At 44.9% G+C, this 18470-nt stretch overlaps 2 protein-coding genes across 3 annotated transcripts in view; one reads left to right on the top strand and one right to left on the bottom strand.

Annotated features, from left to right (window-relative positions):
- Nucleotides 1-18470, top strand: part of LOC144676894 (uncharacterized) — a 34824-nt gene extending 16354 nt beyond the window's left edge. The window contains exon 3 of the mRNA XM_078537210.1: nt 17180-18470. Coding sequence (XP_078393336.1) covers nt 17180-18409 — 1230 coding nt within the window. The 3' untranslated portion in view covers nt 18410-18470. The remainder of the gene's footprint in view (nt 1-17179) is intronic.
- LOC144676895 (uncharacterized) lies at nt 1482-7014 on the bottom strand. Of its 2 annotated transcripts, XM_078537212.1 has the most exons (4): nt 6892-7014; nt 6338-6494; nt 4206-4308; nt 1482-2979 (listed from the first exon to the last, which is right to left on the bottom strand). In XM_078537212.1, the coding sequence occupies exon 4, from the start codon at nt 2868-2870 to the stop codon at nt 1833-1835; it is 1038 nt and encodes a 345-aa protein (XP_078393338.1). In that variant the 5' UTR covers nt 2871-2979; nt 4206-4308; nt 6338-6494; nt 6892-7014; the 3' UTR covers nt 1482-1832. The 2 variants fall into 2 exon arrangements, with proteins under 2 accessions (XP_078393338.1, XP_078393337.1); XM_078537211.1 differs by lacking the exon at nt 6892-7014 and having other exon boundaries at nt 6338-6512.

Genomic DNA, 18470 nt, shown 5'->3' with positions numbered 1-18470 from the left:
TTGATGTGTTTAAAATCATGAAGGGTTTAGATAGAGTGAATAAGGAGAAAATATTTCCAATGGCCAGTGGGTTTGATAACCAGAGGACATTGATTTAGGGTGATTGGCAAGAGAACCAGAGGCATCAGGAGGAAATCTTTTCAGTAACAAGTGGTTAGGATTTAGAATGCGCTGTCTGACGGGGCGATGGATACAGGTTCAAGAGTGACCTTCAAAAGGGAATTGGAGAAATACTTGAAGGAGAAATGATGCAGGGATGGGATAAAGAATGGGGGAGTGGCACTAACTGGATAGCTCGTTGAAAGTTACCAGCACAGATTCTATAGGCCAAATGGCCTCCTTCTCTGCTGTACTATTAGGAGATTCTGTGATTTATAATACAATGATTCATAGTAAACATGATATGATAGAATCAAGAGCATGGATGGTGGCCATTCAGCCCACTGTCCCTGTACTGTCCCTGAAAATGTTACCAATCTGTCCCACTCCCCTGCTCTTTTCTGATTGCCCTCCAAATCTTTCCTAATTAAATAAAAGTCCAAATCACTTTTGAAAGTTACTATTGAATCTGCTTCTACCAGTCATTCCGACAATGAAAACAATGACTTCAGTCTTCCCAATATTTAATTGGAGGAAATTTCTGGACATCCACCACTGAATATCAGACAAACAGTCTGATAATTTACCAAGAGTGGAGAAGTTGAGAGAGGTGGTGGTGAGGTAGAGCTGGGAGGTGTCAGTGTAAATGTGATAAGTGACAGTGTTTTCAGATGATGTCATTGTGTGGAACAGGTTGATGAGAAATAAGAGACCAAGGTGGATCCTTTGGGGACACCAGAAGTGACTGTGTGAGTGGGAAGGGAAGACATTACAAGTGATTCTCTGGCTATGATTAGATGGAGAAGAATGGAACCAGGAGAGAGCAGCCCCACCCAGCTGGACGACAGGGGAGAGGCGAAGGTGCAGAATGATGTGGTCAACAATGTCAAAGGCTGCAGACAGGTCAAGGATGAGAAGGGAGAATTTATCTTTGTCACAGTCACAAAGGGTGTCATTTGTGACTTTGATAAGAGCTGTTTCAGTACTGTGACAGCGGCAGAAACCTGATTGGAGGGATTCAAACATGGAGTTCTGGGAAAAATGGGCACAGTTTTGGGAGGTGACAACATGTTCAAGGACTTTGGAGAAGAAAGGGAGGCTGGAGATGGGGCAGTAGTTTAGAAGGATGGTGGGGTCAAGGATTTATTTTTTGAGAAGGGTATAATGATGGCAGATTTGAAGGTGAGAGGGACAGTACCTGACAGAGAAAACTGTTAACATAGTCAGTGAACATGGAGAAGTTGAGTGATCAGTAGTTTAGTGGGAGTAGGGTTGATGAAGGAGGCGGGTTTCATGGACAAGATGAGCTCTGAGAGGGCCTGAGGTGAGATGGGAGGGAAACTACAGAACGATGTGAGTTCAGGGGTCAGGTAACAGGGAACTTTAGAGGCAGTTCAGCCCCGTGGGCTAGTGGAAGGGAAGCAGTAGAGGCAGCTGATCAGATTGTCTTAATCTTAGTGACAAAGAAGCTCCATGAGCTCCTCACACTTGTTGTTGAAGGTGAGGATGGAGGAGATGGGGAGAGGGAGAGCCCTTCAGAAAGAATTAACCTGAGTAGAGATATTCAAAAAACCTCCATGGATTTGTGTTTAACACAAAGCTGCTTATTTGATTTTTATCAAGAATATTAGCCCCTTTAAGTGGTCTGGAGATTAGTAACATCAGCAGAAATAGACTCCAATTAACAGGGTTCAGTCCTGGATATGATTAACAGCAAAATCAAATCACTGTAGTTACTTATGAATTCGCTGGTGTCTCAGCCGGTGGGATGAGGTAGTGAATCCCTTCCCACACTGCGAGCAGGTGAACGGCCTCTCCCCTGTGTGAACTCGCTGGTGTGTCAGCAGGCTGGATGAGATAGTGAATCCCTTCCCACACTTGGAGCAGGTGAATGGTCTCTCCCCGCTGTGAATTCGTTGATGTGTCAGCAGGCTGGATGATTGAGTGAATCCCTTCCCACACTCAGAGCAGGTGAATGGTCTCTCCCTTGTGTGAATTCGCTGATGGTCAGTGAGTTGAGATGATTGTCTGAATCCAGTCCCACACTGAGAGCACTTAAATGGTCTTTCATCAGTGTGAACACGCTGATGGTACATCAGTTCCCAGGAACTTTTAAAGCACTTCCCACAGTCCAAGCATTTAAAAGGTCTCTTATCAGTGTGAACTCGCTGGTGTGTCAGCAGGATGGATGAGGTAGTGAATCCCTTCCCACACGTGGAGCAGGTGAATGGCCTCTCCCCAGTGTGAATTCGCTGATGCTTCAGCAGGTCGGATGACTGAGTGAATCCCTTCCCACACTCGGAGCAGGTGAACGGCTTCTCCCCAGTGTGAATTCGCTGGTGTACAGTGAGTTGGGATGATCGCCTGAACCCAGTCCCGCAGTGGGAGCATTTAAATGGTCTCTCGTCAGTGTGAACACGTTGATGGTACATCAGTTCCCAGGAACTTTTATAGCATTTCCCGCAGTCTGGGCATTTAAAAGGCCTCTCTTCACTGTGAACTCGCTGGTGTCTCAGCAGGTTGGATGAAAGAGTAAATCCCTTCCCACACATGGAGCAGGTGAACGGCCTCTCCCCAGTGTGACTGCGCTGATGCTTTTCCAGCTCAGCTGGAGATTTGAATCCCTTCCCACAGTCCTCACATTTCCACGGTTTCTCCCCAGTGTTACTGCACTTGTGTTTCCACAGGCCAGTTGATTGCCTGAAGCCTCGTCCACACGCAGAACACGTGTACAGTTTCTCTCCACTGTGAATGGTGCTTTTTTCTTCCATGTTCAAAATCCAATGATACTCAAGTTCCGATCAACTGGATGACTCTGTCAGATTCTGATGTGATGTTTGGTTTGAGTTTCCTGACTGTAAATCCTCCTCTTCTAATACCCTGTGAAATTGATTTAAAACAGAAAAAAGGGAGTGAGAGAGAACCCACAAAAACATAAAGGCAGGTTGGGGAACTGAGCTGAATGAATCTGGTCATTTGTGGAATTGACATGAGGAAAAAGTGACCATGTAAACTGCTGGATTGTCATAAAAACCCAACTGGTTCACTAATGTCCTTCAGGGAAGGGAACCGGAAACCCAGACTGGGTCTACACAAGACTCTGGTCTCCATGGGAGGAGAGAGAGAGAGAGGTGGGAGATGGAGGGGGTGAAGAAATGTTTTATACATCTACAACTCATCCAGGAATTTCACAGAATCCCCAGAGCCTCAACCACCACCACCTAGAAGGACCAGGGTAACAGGTGTCAGTGAACACCATCACCTCCAACTCACACACTATCCAGTCTGACATCCAGTACAGGATGAGCAGAAATTTCCTCCATTTAACTATTGGGAAGAGGGACGCCATTGTCTTCAGTCCCCACAACAGACACCACCCCCTAACCACTGACTCCATCCCTCTCTCTTGCAGCTCTCTGGGCCTGAACCAGACTGTTCACAATCTTGTTGTCATGTTTCAGGCCAAGCTGAATTTCTGACCACAAATCACTAAAACCACCCATTTCCACCTCAGTAACATCACCCAACTGTGTCCCTGCCTCAGTTCATCCGCTGCTGAAACTCATCCATTCCTTTGTTCCCTCTAAACTGGACGATTCGACTGTGCGTCTTGTCGACCTCCCAGATTCAACTCCATGGAAACTGGAGTTCATTCAAAACAGCTGCTCGTCCTTACTCACACCAAGTCTTGTTCACCATCACCCCTGTGCTCTCTGATCCAGATGGTGGTAATTTCCAGTCTTACAGCCCTCCAGGATTATCTGGGATAATTGAATTCCGGCCCACCCCCAGCTCCAATTCCTCTCGTGCGTCCACAATCTCCTCCGGCCTCCTGAGCCGCCTGTTCCACCTCAGTCCCTCTCCACAAGCTGCACTGAGCATGCTCTGAGCACAGCCCGGCCCCCACGCCGGCGATCTGGGTTCCTGTTCTCATTGATAGGGGGATTTCTGACGCACAGGGCATTCTGGGTAATCCTACCTCCATCGAGACCAATCAGTGAACGGGCAATTTTTTTTCCCAGTTGGTAAAATGGAAGTTCCATGGACAAGGGGGATATTGGATGGGAAGCACAATGAAAGGTTCAGACACTTTATTGAATACTCACAGCAGAAGCACATTAATCTGATCGGAGATCACTTCCACACGAGCAGCCAGCGGAGTGGAGCATCTTGAGATTCCGGTCCCTTTCCAGTCAGTATTCACAGGAGCTGGGACATGGAAAAGAGTCTCAGTAAAATCTAGAATTTATTTGTTCACTGTTTTACAATGGGTCTGGGCGCACACTCGAAGTTTGTGCAGCCTGTGACTCCCTGGGATTATTAATCCTCCCCCTCCAAACCCTTTGGGCTCTCTATTGTTGGACTCTATTGTTTTTCAATGTCCTCCTGCCCTTGTTGTACCTGATCCAATAAAAACCCTCCTTACATCACACAAGGAACAGCTTTAGACATGTTCTGACTTTTCACCTCAATCTTATTCTGCTGAATGATCTCACTGACCGTTCCCTTTCTCTCGATCCGTCCGTCCACCATCTCTTTTCTGGATTTCACTCCTTCTTGTTGTTCCAGGATTTCATCTCTATGTCTTTTATTTCTTTTACTGAAGATTCCTGTCCATTGCTGCCTCACAGCCTCGTCCTGTTCCCACATATTCTCCATGTCTAAGTGCTTCCCAGCGGCCGTGCCAGCCGTGGCCCCTATTCCAGCCCAGTCACTGATCCCTCTCTTCCCTCCACCCTTTTTACTGGTGTCACTATCACAGGGACGATTGCGGTGTTTTCCCAAAACTGCCTTAACACCGGGGTCTTGGCTACTGGGTGATCATAGTCCACCCATCTCTCTCCCTGCATTCTGACTTATGAAATTCCTGGATAATTCCCTTATCATCTGAACATCAAGGTCCTTGTAGATGGGATGACATAACCTTGGGGACGGGTGTGTGGTGTTCAGGGCACGTATTACAGGAACTATTTTAAATCTTGTATCATTATATAGGCTTTGTGAGTACGGGTGATGATTAATCCATTTGTGGGACCAATTTCTTATGGCAGGACAGATTGAGGGGTAGTTAGGGAAATATCTGGGATCTTGGGCTTCATAAATAGAGGAACTGAGTATAAAAACAGGGAAGTGCACCAACAGAGTTGTCCTGATCTGGAAATCTCTCCCTGAAAAGGTGCTGGAACCTGATTCTATGTTTAGACTCCACCTGCTTGTCCTAGATTCCCCAACCAGTGGAAATAGTTCCTCTCTATCTACCCTCTCAGTTCCAATCAATAACCCAAAAACTTTGATCAAATCACCTCTTAATCTTCGAAATTCCAGGGATTACAACCCTCACAGTATTTTAGCAGGAGGAATAGGGAGGGGAAGATATAATTCATGGCACAGATCTAAAGAATGTGAATGGACAGAAGGACCTGGAGCTGCATGTTCTTTGATCTCTGAAGGTGACAGGATGTATTAAGAGAGTAGTTAGCACAGCAGATTGGATCTTGAGCTACATAAATAGTGGTATTGAGAACAAAAACAGGGAAGTTATGCTGAATCTTTATAAAGCTTTGGTTAGGCCAGAATTCAAGAATTGCATTCAGTTCTGGTCACCTCACTTTAGCAAGGGTGTGAAGGTCCTTGAGAAAAGTGCAGAGGAGATTTACCAGAATGGTTCCTGCAAAGGAGGTTGAGGGCAGATTGGTAGAGGTGTACAAGATTATGACAGGTTTAGATAAGGTGGACAAAGAAAAGCTGCACCCATCAGCTGATTGTACAAGGACTCAAGGACAGAGGTTTAAGATTTTGGGTAAAAGGTATGGGAGGTGTGAGGAAGAATATTTTTACACAGTGAATGGTAATGAGCTCGAATTTGCTGTCTATGAGGGAGGTGGAAATGGACATGATGAATGATTTCAAAAGGAAATTGGATAGATGCTCGAGGGAAATAAACTTGCAAAGATACAGGGATACAGCAGGGGAATGGGGCTGATTGGATTGTTCTAGAGATCTGGCATGAACTCAATGGGCCGAATGGCCTCCTCTGTGCCATAATGACTGTGGCTTTTTTGAGTAATCTCATTCTGTAATTTATCCCTTGGGGCTCAGATATCACGCAGGTAAATCAGTGTTACACTCCCTCCAAGACCTTTCTATCCTTCCTGATGTTTGTTGCCCAGAACTAAACATTGTTCTCCAGGTGTGCTGTAACCAGGGTTTGTGTGTCTCAGCATTTTTCCAGTCACACCTGAAATCTTCTCCCATAGACAGTTCAGACAAAGCTTTTCCTTCCCACATTCAAAGAGCGATGATATTCAGGTCCGGATGAAACGAGTGACTCTGTCAGGTCTTGATGTGATATTTGGTTTGAGTCTCCCGTCTGTCAATCCTCCACTTCCAGTAACCTGCAAGTTTACGGAAACCATCACGGTAAATCCAGGATAGAAATTGAAGAGAGAAACATTTCTTTTGATTTAGTTTGCTGTGTGTAAATCCTCCCCTTCTCACCCCCTGTAAAAGGAGTTTCCAAAAATCCATCCCTGTCAGTCAAGGATAGAAATACACAATATTCTCTCCTCCTGCTGACAGGCATATGGATAACCGCGCATGCGCCCTGCTGCACATTGGCCACTATAAAGATGGCGGCCGTTAACCCGGGCCTGTGACCCAGAGGAGTTCAAGCGATCTCGCCCCGTCCCGGGTAAACAGGACCGGTAGTTTCTTAGTCGGGGTTTGAGGCCTCCACCGAGTATTTATGAAGCCTCTCCGCCCACTCTCCTCGCTCTAATCCTCTCCACCTACCCAGCGGCTCCATTAGTCAACCGCAGTCCATTATTTCTCGCTTCTCCGGCTAACGCCAGGCACAATCTGCACTGCGCATGCCCTAGTCAGAGACCGCATTGCGCATGCTCCGGTTATGCCCAGCAGTGCGCATGCGCAGGAAGCTCCTGTGGTCTGGATAGGATACATTCTACCCCGCGGAGAATGCTGGGTAAACATCCCACCATTGAAAGATGGTCCTGTTGAAAATTATACTCTTTGTTTTCCGATTTCGGTTGGAGCCATTAGGGCAAAGATGTAAACTTATTAAAATCAAATCAGCTAACCTGCTCCTCGCTAATAAGAATGTTCTGATTGTGCAACAGATCCTTTGAACTTTTAAAGCTCGAGTGCTAGCAGGTGGGAAAATAGAATAACTCCCTCCGCACAAGTGAAGTATCTGAATGGTGTTCCTCCAGTGTGACTGAGCTGTTGTGTCAATAAATGGGATAACCGAGAGAATCCATTTCCACATTCAGCTGGTGAATGATATTTTGTGGTGAGATTTTACTCATGAGTTTCAAGCTCAGACAAGGATCCAAAACTCTTATGATAATGAGATCCACACTCTTAACATTATCCAGTTAAAGAAAAGCAAAATACTGCAGATGCTGGAAATCTGAATAAGCAACAACAAAAAATAGTTAACACATCTGGTAACATTTTTGGAAAGGGAGGCATAGTTTACATTTAAGGTCTATAACCTTTCATCCTAACTGCACCACATCAGTTCATAGACCTGAAACGTTAAGTCTGTTTATCAATCTCCAGATGCTGCCAGATATGCTGAGTACTTCCAGCATTTTCTGTTTTATCTCTGGTTAAGGAAGTTGCTGCTGAATTGCACATTAGATTTATTACTGACTAAGTTATATTTATTTTCGACCTTGGCAAATGGAAATTCTTCCACTTATCAACCCTGTAAAAACACTTTTGTTATCTTAAATTCCTTGATCAGGTCACCCCTCACTCACTTTCCCAGAGAAAACATTTCCACCCTGTTCAAACTTTCTTGGTAGGTATAATCCTTCAGTTACAGCAACACTCCAGTAACTTATTCTTGCATCTTCTCCAGTCCTTATAATATGGAGACCTGGGCTAATCTGAGCAGCAAATGCACCATTGTCCCCAAATGCCCGTATGTTGCAGCATTTTAGTCATTTTCCCATGAGCTGAATAAAAGATTGGATGGGCCGAGCAGATCCAACAAGCCAGCCTGTAACACTATGGAGTCTCTACTCCTTACAGTGAAGCAGTTGGCCATTTCACTCTTAATTCTTCAATTATGACATGCAGAATAGCGTGTCTGAGAATGACAAGATTTGAGCATGGTGACAGTAGGTCAGGTTAAGTTCAGTTAATGATTGCTGAACAGTGATAGGGGGAACTTGCAATTAATGTGCACCTTCATTGTGCATTTTCCAGATTAAAATGAATTGATCTTAGCCTTGAGTATATTCATAAGCAGCAATCAGACGAGTGACCAAGTAATCGTGTATTTTTGGTGTGTTAGTTAAAACATGAATGTTGGTCCCACCGCACCAGGAGAACTCCCATGTGGACAGTACGTGGAGCTGAAAACTCTTGTGTTCATTTAGAACCTTTCACGCCCTCAGAACAGTGGGGGATTGGGGAGGCAGTGGCATTGTGATGGGACTAGTAATCCAGAGACCCAGGGTAATGCTCTGGGAACTTGGGTTCAAATCCCACCAAAGCAGATGGTGCAATTTGAATTCAATTAAAATCAGGAATTAAAAGTCCAATGACAACCATGAAACCATTGTTGATTGTCGTAAGATCCCATCTGGTTCATTGATGCCCTTCAGGGAAGGAAATCTGCCGTCCTTACCTGGTCTGGCCTACATGAGACTCCAGACCCACAGCAAGGTGGTTGACTCTTAAATGCCCTCCGAAATGGCCTAGAAAGCAACTCAGTTGTATTAAAACCACTAAAAACAAGTCAGCATTGTTGGTGTACCTACACCACATGGATTGCAGTAGTTCAAGAAGGCAGCTCAACACCACCTTCTCAAGGGCAATGAGGGATGAGCAATAAATCCCGCACACATCACATGAATGTATAAAAAAAATGTATCAATAATCAGGACACTGTTACATTAATAATCAGAATCCTATTGCATGAATAATGAGGATCCTCAATGCTTGGGTTCCTATTATATTAATGATCAGAGTCCAATTACTTTAAGATTCAGGATTCCAACACATTAATAATCAGGATATTATTACATTGATAGTCTGGTGCCTATTGCATCAACAATCGGGATCGTCTTATATAAATTATGTAAATATTAATAATCAGGATTCTATTACATTAATAATCAGAATCTAATTACATTAATTACATGGTTCCTACTGCATTAATAATCAGCTGCCTATTGCTTCAATAATCAGGAAGTTATTGCAATTATCATTATGCTAATACATTAATAATCAAAATTATTTCAATTATGATAGAAAGGTAGGTAGGAAGCTAAGTTGTGAAGAGGACATAAGGAGGCTACAAAGAGACACGGATAGGTTAAGTAAGTGGGCAAAGATCTGGCAAATGGAGTATAATGTGGGCAAATGTGGAATTGACCATTTTGGCAGGAAGAATAAAAGAGAAGCATATTACATAAATAGTGAGAGATTGCAGAGCTCTGAGATTCAGAGGGATCTGGGTGTCCTAGCGCAGGAATCACAAAAGGCTTGTTTGTAGGTACAGCAAGTAATTAGGGAAGCTAATAGAATGTTATCATTTAGTGTGAGGGGAATTGAGTACAAAAGTAGGAAGGCTATACTTCATTGTACAGGACACTGGTGAGATCATATCTGGAGTACTGTGTATAGTATTGATCTCCTTATTTAAGGTAGAATCTAAATGCTTTATAAGCAGTTCAGGGAAGGTTTACAAAACTAATACCAGGAATAGACGAGTTGTACTGTGAGGAAAGACTGGACAGGCTAGGCTTGTATCTGCTAGAGTTTAGTAGAGTAAGAGGCAACTTGATGGAAGCATGTAAAATGTTGAGGGGTCTTGACAGGGTGGCTGTGGAGAGGATGATTCCACTTGTCAAGAACTAGGGGTCATTGTTTAAAAATAAGGGGCCACCCATTTAAGACAAAAATGAGAAGAATTTTTTTTCTCGCAGAGGCTTGAGAGTCTTTGGGACTCCCTCAAAAGGCAGTGGAAGCAGAGTCTTTGAATGTTTTCAAGGGGAGGTAGATATATTCTTTATAAATAAGGGGTTGAAAGGATATCTGGCGTAGGCGAGAGGTTACAGTCAGAACAGCCATGATTTATTGAATGGTGGAGCAGGCTCAAAGGGCCGAGTGGCCTATTCCTGCTCCAAACCCAAGCACAAAGACTTGGGTGTATATATGCATAGATCATTGAAGGTAGCAGGGCAGGTGGAGAGAGCAGTTAATCAAGCATATAGCACCCTGGGCTTTATTAACAAGGGTATAGAACACAAGAGCAGGAAGGTTATGCTGAATTTATATAAGACACTCGTTAGACCTCAGCTGGAATATTGTGTACAGTTCTGGGCACCATATTATAGGAAGGCTTGATTGCTTAGCAAGCAGAAAGACACCCAGCAAGGATGACATGCCAGCTGAACTGCTCAAGCACGGAAAGTCCCATCTACTGCCTCACCTTCATGATCTCCATCTTCTTGGTTGGAACGTAGGATCCATTCCACAGGACACGTGTGATGCAAGGATCATCACAATAAACAAGAACAAAGGTGACAGAGGAGATTTCAGCACCTACAGGGACATCTCACTCCTTCACGTCACTGGGAAGACCTGTGCTGGGTTATGCTTAAAGATGTCATCTACTTGCAGGCCAAGTACATCCAGAAGAACAGTGCAGTTTCTGTGCTTCTGGAGAGTGGGAGATGTCTGTCTCACAGGAATACAGCTCACAGTAGTGTGAGACATTTGTTTACTTCCATCGGTCAGTACTTCACCATATGCTGATTTCAGGGGATTAACTTTGGTGATGGTTGGACCATGTGCCTTTGACTCCATCATCCAAAGCACGGAGGTTTCTATTGGCACAGGCAGTTTGGATTTCTTGTCATAGGCTGATCCAGTGTTTATTTATACAGGATCTCCCTGTCTTTTGCACAACTGTCGTGGCTACATTCAAGTTATGCAGTGCTCTTGCTGTTGGGTCTCAAACCAGTCTCTGTTGTGGGTTCCACCTTTACCAAATGTTGCTGCTGCTGTGTTAGAAATGATTTAACTCAGCGACTTCCAAACTTCATCAATATCAATGAAAGCAAAATACTGCGGATACTGGAGATCTGAAACAAAAACAGAAAGTGCTTGAAAAACTCAGCAGGTCTGGCAGCATCTGTGGAGACAAAAACACAATTAATGTTTTGAGTTCAACCATCATATTCAACTCGAAGCGAACTCTGTTTCCCTCTCCATGGATGCTACCAGACCTGCTGAGTTTTTCAAGCATTTTCTCCTTGTGTTTAATCAATATCAATGTTAATTGATGACACTTTTATTGATGTCCCTGTAAAATATTTTACTGTTGTGTTTAATGTTCCTTATTAATTTAATTTCATAAAGAAGGTGCAACTGAAGAAGAATGTGCAAGTAAGTAACAATTGTCAGCAAAGATTAATCAGCACTTTCTAATTGGAGATGTTAATCAGTGGAACCTTTCAGACACTGAATTGTAGATTTTACACCAAAGATCAATTTAGGATTGAAGTAAAAGTTCATAATTTTATTACAAATGAGTTTATAATGAGAGATCTTGAGGATTAAGGGGAAAGATCACAGGTTGTATGTTTAAAAAGGGATACTGCAGCCCTGAAAATCAGCAACATCTGCAGAATATTAAACTTCAGTCACTTATAGTGGTTGTAAACATCAGCAGAAACAAATCAAATCCTGGATGAGATTAGCAGCAACAATAGCAGCAAAATCCAACCCCTGTAATCACTTATGAATTTGCTGATGTGTCAGCAGGTGGGATGACCGAGTGTATCCCTTCCCACACACGGAGCACGTGAATGGCCTCTCCCCAGTATGAGAACGTTCATGTAACAGCAGGCTAAAGGACTGAATGAATCCCTTCCCACACATGGAGCAGGTGAACGGCCTCTCCCCAGTGTGAGTGCGTTGGTGTGCAGTGAGGCTGGATGACTGTCTGAAGCTCTTTCTACAGTAGGTGCAGCTGAATGGTTTCTCCTCAGTGTGAATTCGCTGGTGTGTCAGAAGGCTGGATGAATGAGTGAATCCCTTTCCACACACAGAACAGGCGAACGGCCTCTCCCCAGTGTGAACTCGCTTGTGTGCATTGAGGTCGGATGAACACCTGAACCTCCTTCCACAGTGAGAGCAGCTGAACGGCCTCTCCTCAGTGTGAATTCGCTGGTGTAACTGCAGGCTAAATGACCGTGTGAATCCCTTCCCTCACATGGAGCAGCTGAAGGGTCTCTTCCCTGTGTGAATTTGTTGGTGTGCCATGAGGCAGGTTGACTTAGTAAATCCCTTCCCACACATAGAGCAGGTGAACGGCCTCTCCCCGGTGTGAATGCGTCGATGAGCTTCCAGCCGGGATGGATAATAAAATCCCTTCCCACAGTCCCCACATTTCCAAGGTTTCTCCATGGTGTGGTGTCTGGCCTTTGTGTCTCCCCAGTTGGATGATCAGTTGAAGCCTCATCCACACAGAAAATACGTGTATGGTTTCTCCCCACTGTGAATGGTGTGATGTTTTTTGTTAACTGGTTAAAGCTCTTTCCACAGTCAGTGCACTGGAACACTCTCACTCCAGCTGAAATATTCTCCCACAGACAGCAGAGAAACATTTCTCCTTCCACATTCAAAGGCTGATGATTTTCAGGTCCTGATGAATGGAAAGACTCAGTTAAATCTTGATGTGAAGTTTTTATTTAAGTTTCCCGTCTATAAATCCTCCCCTTCCAATATTCTGTAAAAGGAATTTCGAGAATTCTTAATTGTAAGTCCACAATAGAAATTCAAACCAATTTTAGTTTCTATGGAACATTTTTCCCCTTCTTGTTCCCCCAAAGCTGTAAATCCCCGTCCCACAGACTCTCCCTCCTCCCTGGGCTGAAATCCAAACCCATCTCACCATCTCCACCATTTCTTTCCTCCACCCCCAGTTTACTCCCTCCCTCTCCTCTGCCTGGGTTAATTTCTCCAGCTCCTGTCTGCAGACTGACAATAAAATCAAAGAGTCTTATTAGGGTTTTGGGGCCTCCAGCGGGTGTTTCTGAATCCTCCCCGCCCACCTCCCAGGGTTTCCTTCCTTCCCACAGATCAGATCCTCATTGATTTGAGCCCAAAGTGTAACCTCTTGTTTATTGTCTCCCCTCCCCCATCCTCTGATGTGAACCATCCTCCGCTCGCTGACCCAGGATGGCGGCCGTTAACCTGAGCCTGTTCCCGGGAGGGAGAAGCCCCGCAGCTGCAAACCAGGAGCTGACAATTATTCCTCAGGGTTTGCGGATCCACAAAGTGTTTCCAAATCCTCCCCGTCCAGCCGCCGGCTCCATCGCTCCCTCCCCCCCCGGGCCTGTCACCGCGGGGTAAACACGGGGCCTGGGGCCTACCCCAGAAGTTGATCCAGTTCCCAATCCATCCGCGGTTTCCATTCCTACCCTGTGATCACAATCTCCTCCCGCCTCCCGAACCGTCCGCTCCTCCTCCCTCTGTCACCATGACTGACACTGAGCATGCTCAGAGCGCACACCCACACTGCACCTGCGCACTAGTCATTGATCGGGGACTTTCTGCAGCGCGGTGTGTTCAGGGTAAACAAGCCGCCATAGGGACGAGTCAGTGATCATAAAGTTTTTTTTTGTCTGGAATGCACTGCCTGGGAGGGTGGTGGAGGCGAGTTGTCTCACATCCTTTAAAAAGTACTTGGATGAGCACTTGGCACATCATAACATTCAAGGCTGTGGGACAAGTGCTGGTAAATGGGGGTAGGTCAGGTGTTTCTCACGTGTTGGCGCTGACTCGATGGGCCGAAGGGCCTCTTCTGCACTTTGTGATTCTGTGATTAAGCTCCACCCTGCATTTTCTCTATTCTACTAATGCCTCCGCTGATTTGCTCCCCTTGTACCTGCTAAAAGCCTCTCTTTTCCTTCTCATCGTATCCTGAATATCTCTGGTCATCCATGGTTCTCTGGGCTTGTTACTCCTTCTTATCACCCTAGAGGAAACATGTTGAGCCTGTACCCTTCCCATTTCCTTTTCGAATGCCCCCCACTGCTCTTCTGTAGATTTCCCCACAAGTAGCTGTTCCTAGTCTACCTTGGCCAGATCCTGCTTTATTTTACTAAAATCTGCTCTCCCCCAATCCAAAACATTTTTTTTTTGCAACTTGTCTATTTTGTCCAAAACAAGCTTAAATTGTACCATGTTGTGGTCACTATCACTAAAATGCTCCCCACATGCGCGTTCATCCCTTTCCCTGTCAGCAGGAGGAGAGTATATTGTGCATGTCTATCCTGGACTGACAGGGATGGATTTTGAAAACTCTTTTTACAGGGGGTTAAAAGGGGAGGATTTACACACACCAAACGCAAACCAAGAGAAATGTATTTTTCCTCTCAATGTCTATCCTGGACTGACAGTCATGGATTTTGGAAATTTCTTTTCCAGGGTATTAGAGGCAGAGGATTGACGGACGGGAAACTCAAACCAAACATCACATCAAGATCTGACAGAGTCATTTGATTCATCAGGACCTGAATATCATCAAACTTTTAACGTGGAAGGTAAACAACTTATCTGTGTGCAAAGATTTCAAGTAAGGGTAAGAATAATTAATTAGGGGAAAGCCAACTTCAATGGGGTAAGAATGGATCTGACCCAGGTAAGTTGGAATTTCAAAGGGAATGGAGTTTAAAAATCGGGAAGTCTTGCTCAAACTAGATAAGGCACTAGTTGGACCACGCCTAGAATACTGTGAACAGTTTTGGTCCCCTTTTCTAAGCAAAGATATACTGGCATTGGAGGCAGGCCAGAGAAGGCTCTCGAGGTTGATCCTGGGTATGGATGGATTTTTTTATGAGGAGAGGTTGAGTAGGCTGGGCCTGTACTCAGTGGAGTTTAGAAGTGTGAGAGGCGACCTTATTGAAACATATAAGATTCTTAGGGGTCTTGACAGAGTAGATGCTGAATGGGAGAGTATAGAAATAGGGGGCATAATCTCAGAGTAAAGGGTCGCTCATTTAAGACAGAGACAACGAAGAATTTCTTCTCTCAGTGGGTAGTGAATCTGGAATTCTTTACCGCAGAAGGCTGTAGAGGTTGGGTCGTTAAGTATATTCAAGGCTGAGATAGACAGATTTTTAACCTGTAAGAGAATCAAGGGCTATGCAGGAAAGTGGAGTTGAGGATTATCAGATCAGCTATGACCTCATTGAATGCCGGAGCAGATTCGATGGGCCAAATGGCCTACTTCTGCTCCTACATCTTATGGTCTTATGAATCAAAAGTTGGCAGGTGAAACTGTAACTGAACAATGCACTGCCTTCAAAGAAGAGAGTTCTGACACAGTAAAGATATATTGCCATGAAGGGGAAAGGTAGGGTAAACAAATCCACAGCCCCCTCGATGAGAAAAGAGATAGAGATTGAGATAAAGGAGAAAAAGTGTGCTTATGACACATGTTAGCTGGATAATAAAACCAAGAACCAGGCTGAATAGAGAAGGTTCAGAAGGTTTTGGAAAACCAAATAAGAAAAGCAAAGAGAGCATGAAAAGAGACTGAAAGCAAACATGGAAATAAATCAAGAAGTCTTCCGTGGGCATGTAAATAGTAAAAGAGTGGTAAAAGGAGGAGTGGAGGCAATTAGGGACCAAAGAGGTGATTTAGGCATGGAGGCAGGGGGTATGGATGAGGTATTAAATAAATATTTTGTATCTGCCTTTACCAAGGAAAAATATGCTGCACAGGTGATTGTGAAAGAGGAGATAGTTCAGACCCTTGTGGGGTTTAAAATTGATAAGGAGGAGATATTGGATAGTCTGTCTGACAAAGTTGACAAAGCCCCAGGACTGGATGAGATGCATCCAAGGATACTGAGGGGAAATGAGAGTGGAAATTGTGGAAACGCTGGCCATAATTTTCCAGTCTTCCTGAGATTCAGAGTTGCTGACACAGGGACTGGAGAATTGCAAATGTTACACCTTTGTTCAAAAAAGGTGTAAAGAGAAGCCAAGCTTCTACAGACCAGTCAGTTTAATCTCGGTGCTGGGGAAACTTCCAGAAATGGTAATTCAGGACATATTTAATAGTCACTTGAGAAAATGTGGGTTAATTAAGGAAAGCCAGCAGTTACTTGTTAAGGGAAAATCACGTTTAACTAAGTTGCTTTAGGTTTTTGATGAGGTCACAGAAAGTGTTGTTCAGGGTAATGCTGTTAATGTTGTGTAACATGGACTTCCAAATGGCATTAGATAAAGTACCATGCAACAAACTTGTGAGCAAAGATTATAGCTCATGGGATAAAAGGGACAGCAGCAACATGGATACAAAATTGGCTGAGTGACAGGAAACAGAGAGTCATGGTTAATGGATGTTTTTCAGACTGGAGGAAGGTTAAGAGCGCAGTTCCCCAGGAGTCAGTGTTCGGACCCGCGCTGTTCCTGATACGTATAAATAACCCAGACCTCAGTGTTCAGGCACAATTTTGAAATTTGTGGACAGAGTCTTGAGTGGGCATAGACCACGTAGCAGGTTCCCTTCCCTGAGATGAGGAAAGATTTCTTCACTCAGAGGGTGGTCAACCTGTGGAATTCTCTACCACAGAAACCTGTGGAGGCCGGGTCACTGAGTATAGCCAAAGAAGAAATTGATCATTTTTTGGATATTAGGGGCATCAGGGGGATTAGAGAGAAAGCAAGAATATGGCGTTGAGATAGAGGAACAGCCATGATCATATTGAATGGTGGAGCAGGCTCAAAGGGCTGAATAGCCTTCTCCTGCTCCTAATTTCTATGTTTCTGAAGGATATTAGTGAACCAGTTGGGTTTTTAGGACAATCCAGCAGTTTTCATGGTCACTTTTCCCTGGTGCCGGCCCCACAAATTACCAGATTCGTTCAGCTCAATTTCACAACCTGTTTTTGTGGGTTCTCTCTCACTCCCTTTTTCTGTTTTAAATCAATTTCACAGGGTATTAGAAGGAGAGGATTTGCAGTCGGGAAACACAAACCAAACATCACATCAGAACCTGACAGAGTCGCCCAATTTGTCATAACCTAAATATCATTGGATTTTGAACATGGAAGGAAAAAGCACCGTTCACAGTGAGGAGAAACCGTACATGTGTTCTGTGTGTGGACGAGGCTTCAGCCAATCATCTGACCTGTCAGAACATAAATGCCGTCACAATGGGATGAAACCATGGAAATGTGGGGAATGTGGGAAGGGATTCAAATCCCCGTCTGACCTGGAAAGTCATTGGCGCACTCACACTGGGGAGAAACCGTTCACCTGCTCCGAGTGTGGGAAGGGATTCACTCGTTCGTCCTATCTGCTGATACACCAGCGAGTTCACACTGGGGAGAGGCCATTCACCTGCTCGAAGTGTGGGAAGGGATTCATTCAGTCATCCAACCTGTGGACACACCAGCGAGTTCACACTGAGGAGAGACCTTTTAAATGTCCGGACTGCGGGAAGTGCTATAAAGGTTCCATGGAACTGATGCGCCATCAACGTGTTCACACTGACGAGAGACCATTCAGGTGCTCTCACTGCGGGACTGGGTTCAGGTGCTTGTCTCAACTCACTGCGCACAAGCACAGTCACACTGGGGAGAGGCTGTTCACCTGCTCTGTGTGTGGGAAGGGATTCACTCAGTCATCCAAACTGCTGAGACACCAGCATGGGCACAGTGATGAGAGGCCATTCACCTGCTCCATGTGTGGGAAGGGATTCATTCAGCAATCCCATCTGCTGACACACCAGCGAGTTCACACAGACGAGAGACCTTTTAAATGCCCAGACTGTGGGAAGTGTTTTAAAAGCTCCCAGGACCTGATGTCTCATCAAAGTGTTCACACTGGGGAGAGGCCGTTCAGGTGCTCTCACTGCAGGACTGGGTTCAAGCAATCATCTCAACTCATTGTACAACAGCGAATTTACATTGGGGAGTGGCTGTTCACCTGCCCTGAGTGTGGGAAGGGATTCACTCAGTTATCTACCCTGCCAACACACCACCGGGTTCACACTGGGGGGCAACCATTCATCTGCTTTGAATGTGGGAAGGGATTCACCCACCCATCCAACCTTCTGAGACACCAGCGAGTTCATACTGGGGAGAGGCCGTTCACCTGCTCTGAATGTGGGAAGGGTTTTACCCAGTCATCCAACCTGCTGACACACCAGCGAGTTCACACTGGGGAGAGACCATTTACATGCTCTGAATGTGGGAAGGGGTTTGCTTATTTATCTACACTGCAGAGATACCAGCAAGTTCACAAGTAACGACAATGGTTGGATTTTGCTGTTAATCACATCCAGGACTGAATTATGTGTATTGGGGTCT

Source organism: Cetorhinus maximus, unplaced genomic scaffold (genome assembly GCF_964194155.1).
Source record: "Cetorhinus maximus unplaced genomic scaffold, sCetMax3.hap1.1 HAP1_SCAFFOLD_2057, whole genome shotgun sequence".
In the NCBI taxonomy this organism is placed as follows: Eukaryota; Metazoa; Chordata; class Chondrichthyes; order Lamniformes; family Cetorhinidae; genus Cetorhinus; species Cetorhinus maximus.
Note: the sequence above shows the minus strand (reverse complement) of the source record. Positions and strands in the feature narration are given on the sequence as shown.

Excerpts from the sequence above, each read along its gene's own strand:
- LOC144676895 (XM_078537212.1), bottom strand. The coding sequence starts at position 2,870 with ATGGAAGAAAAAAGCACCATTCACAGTGGAGAGAAACTGTACACGTGT.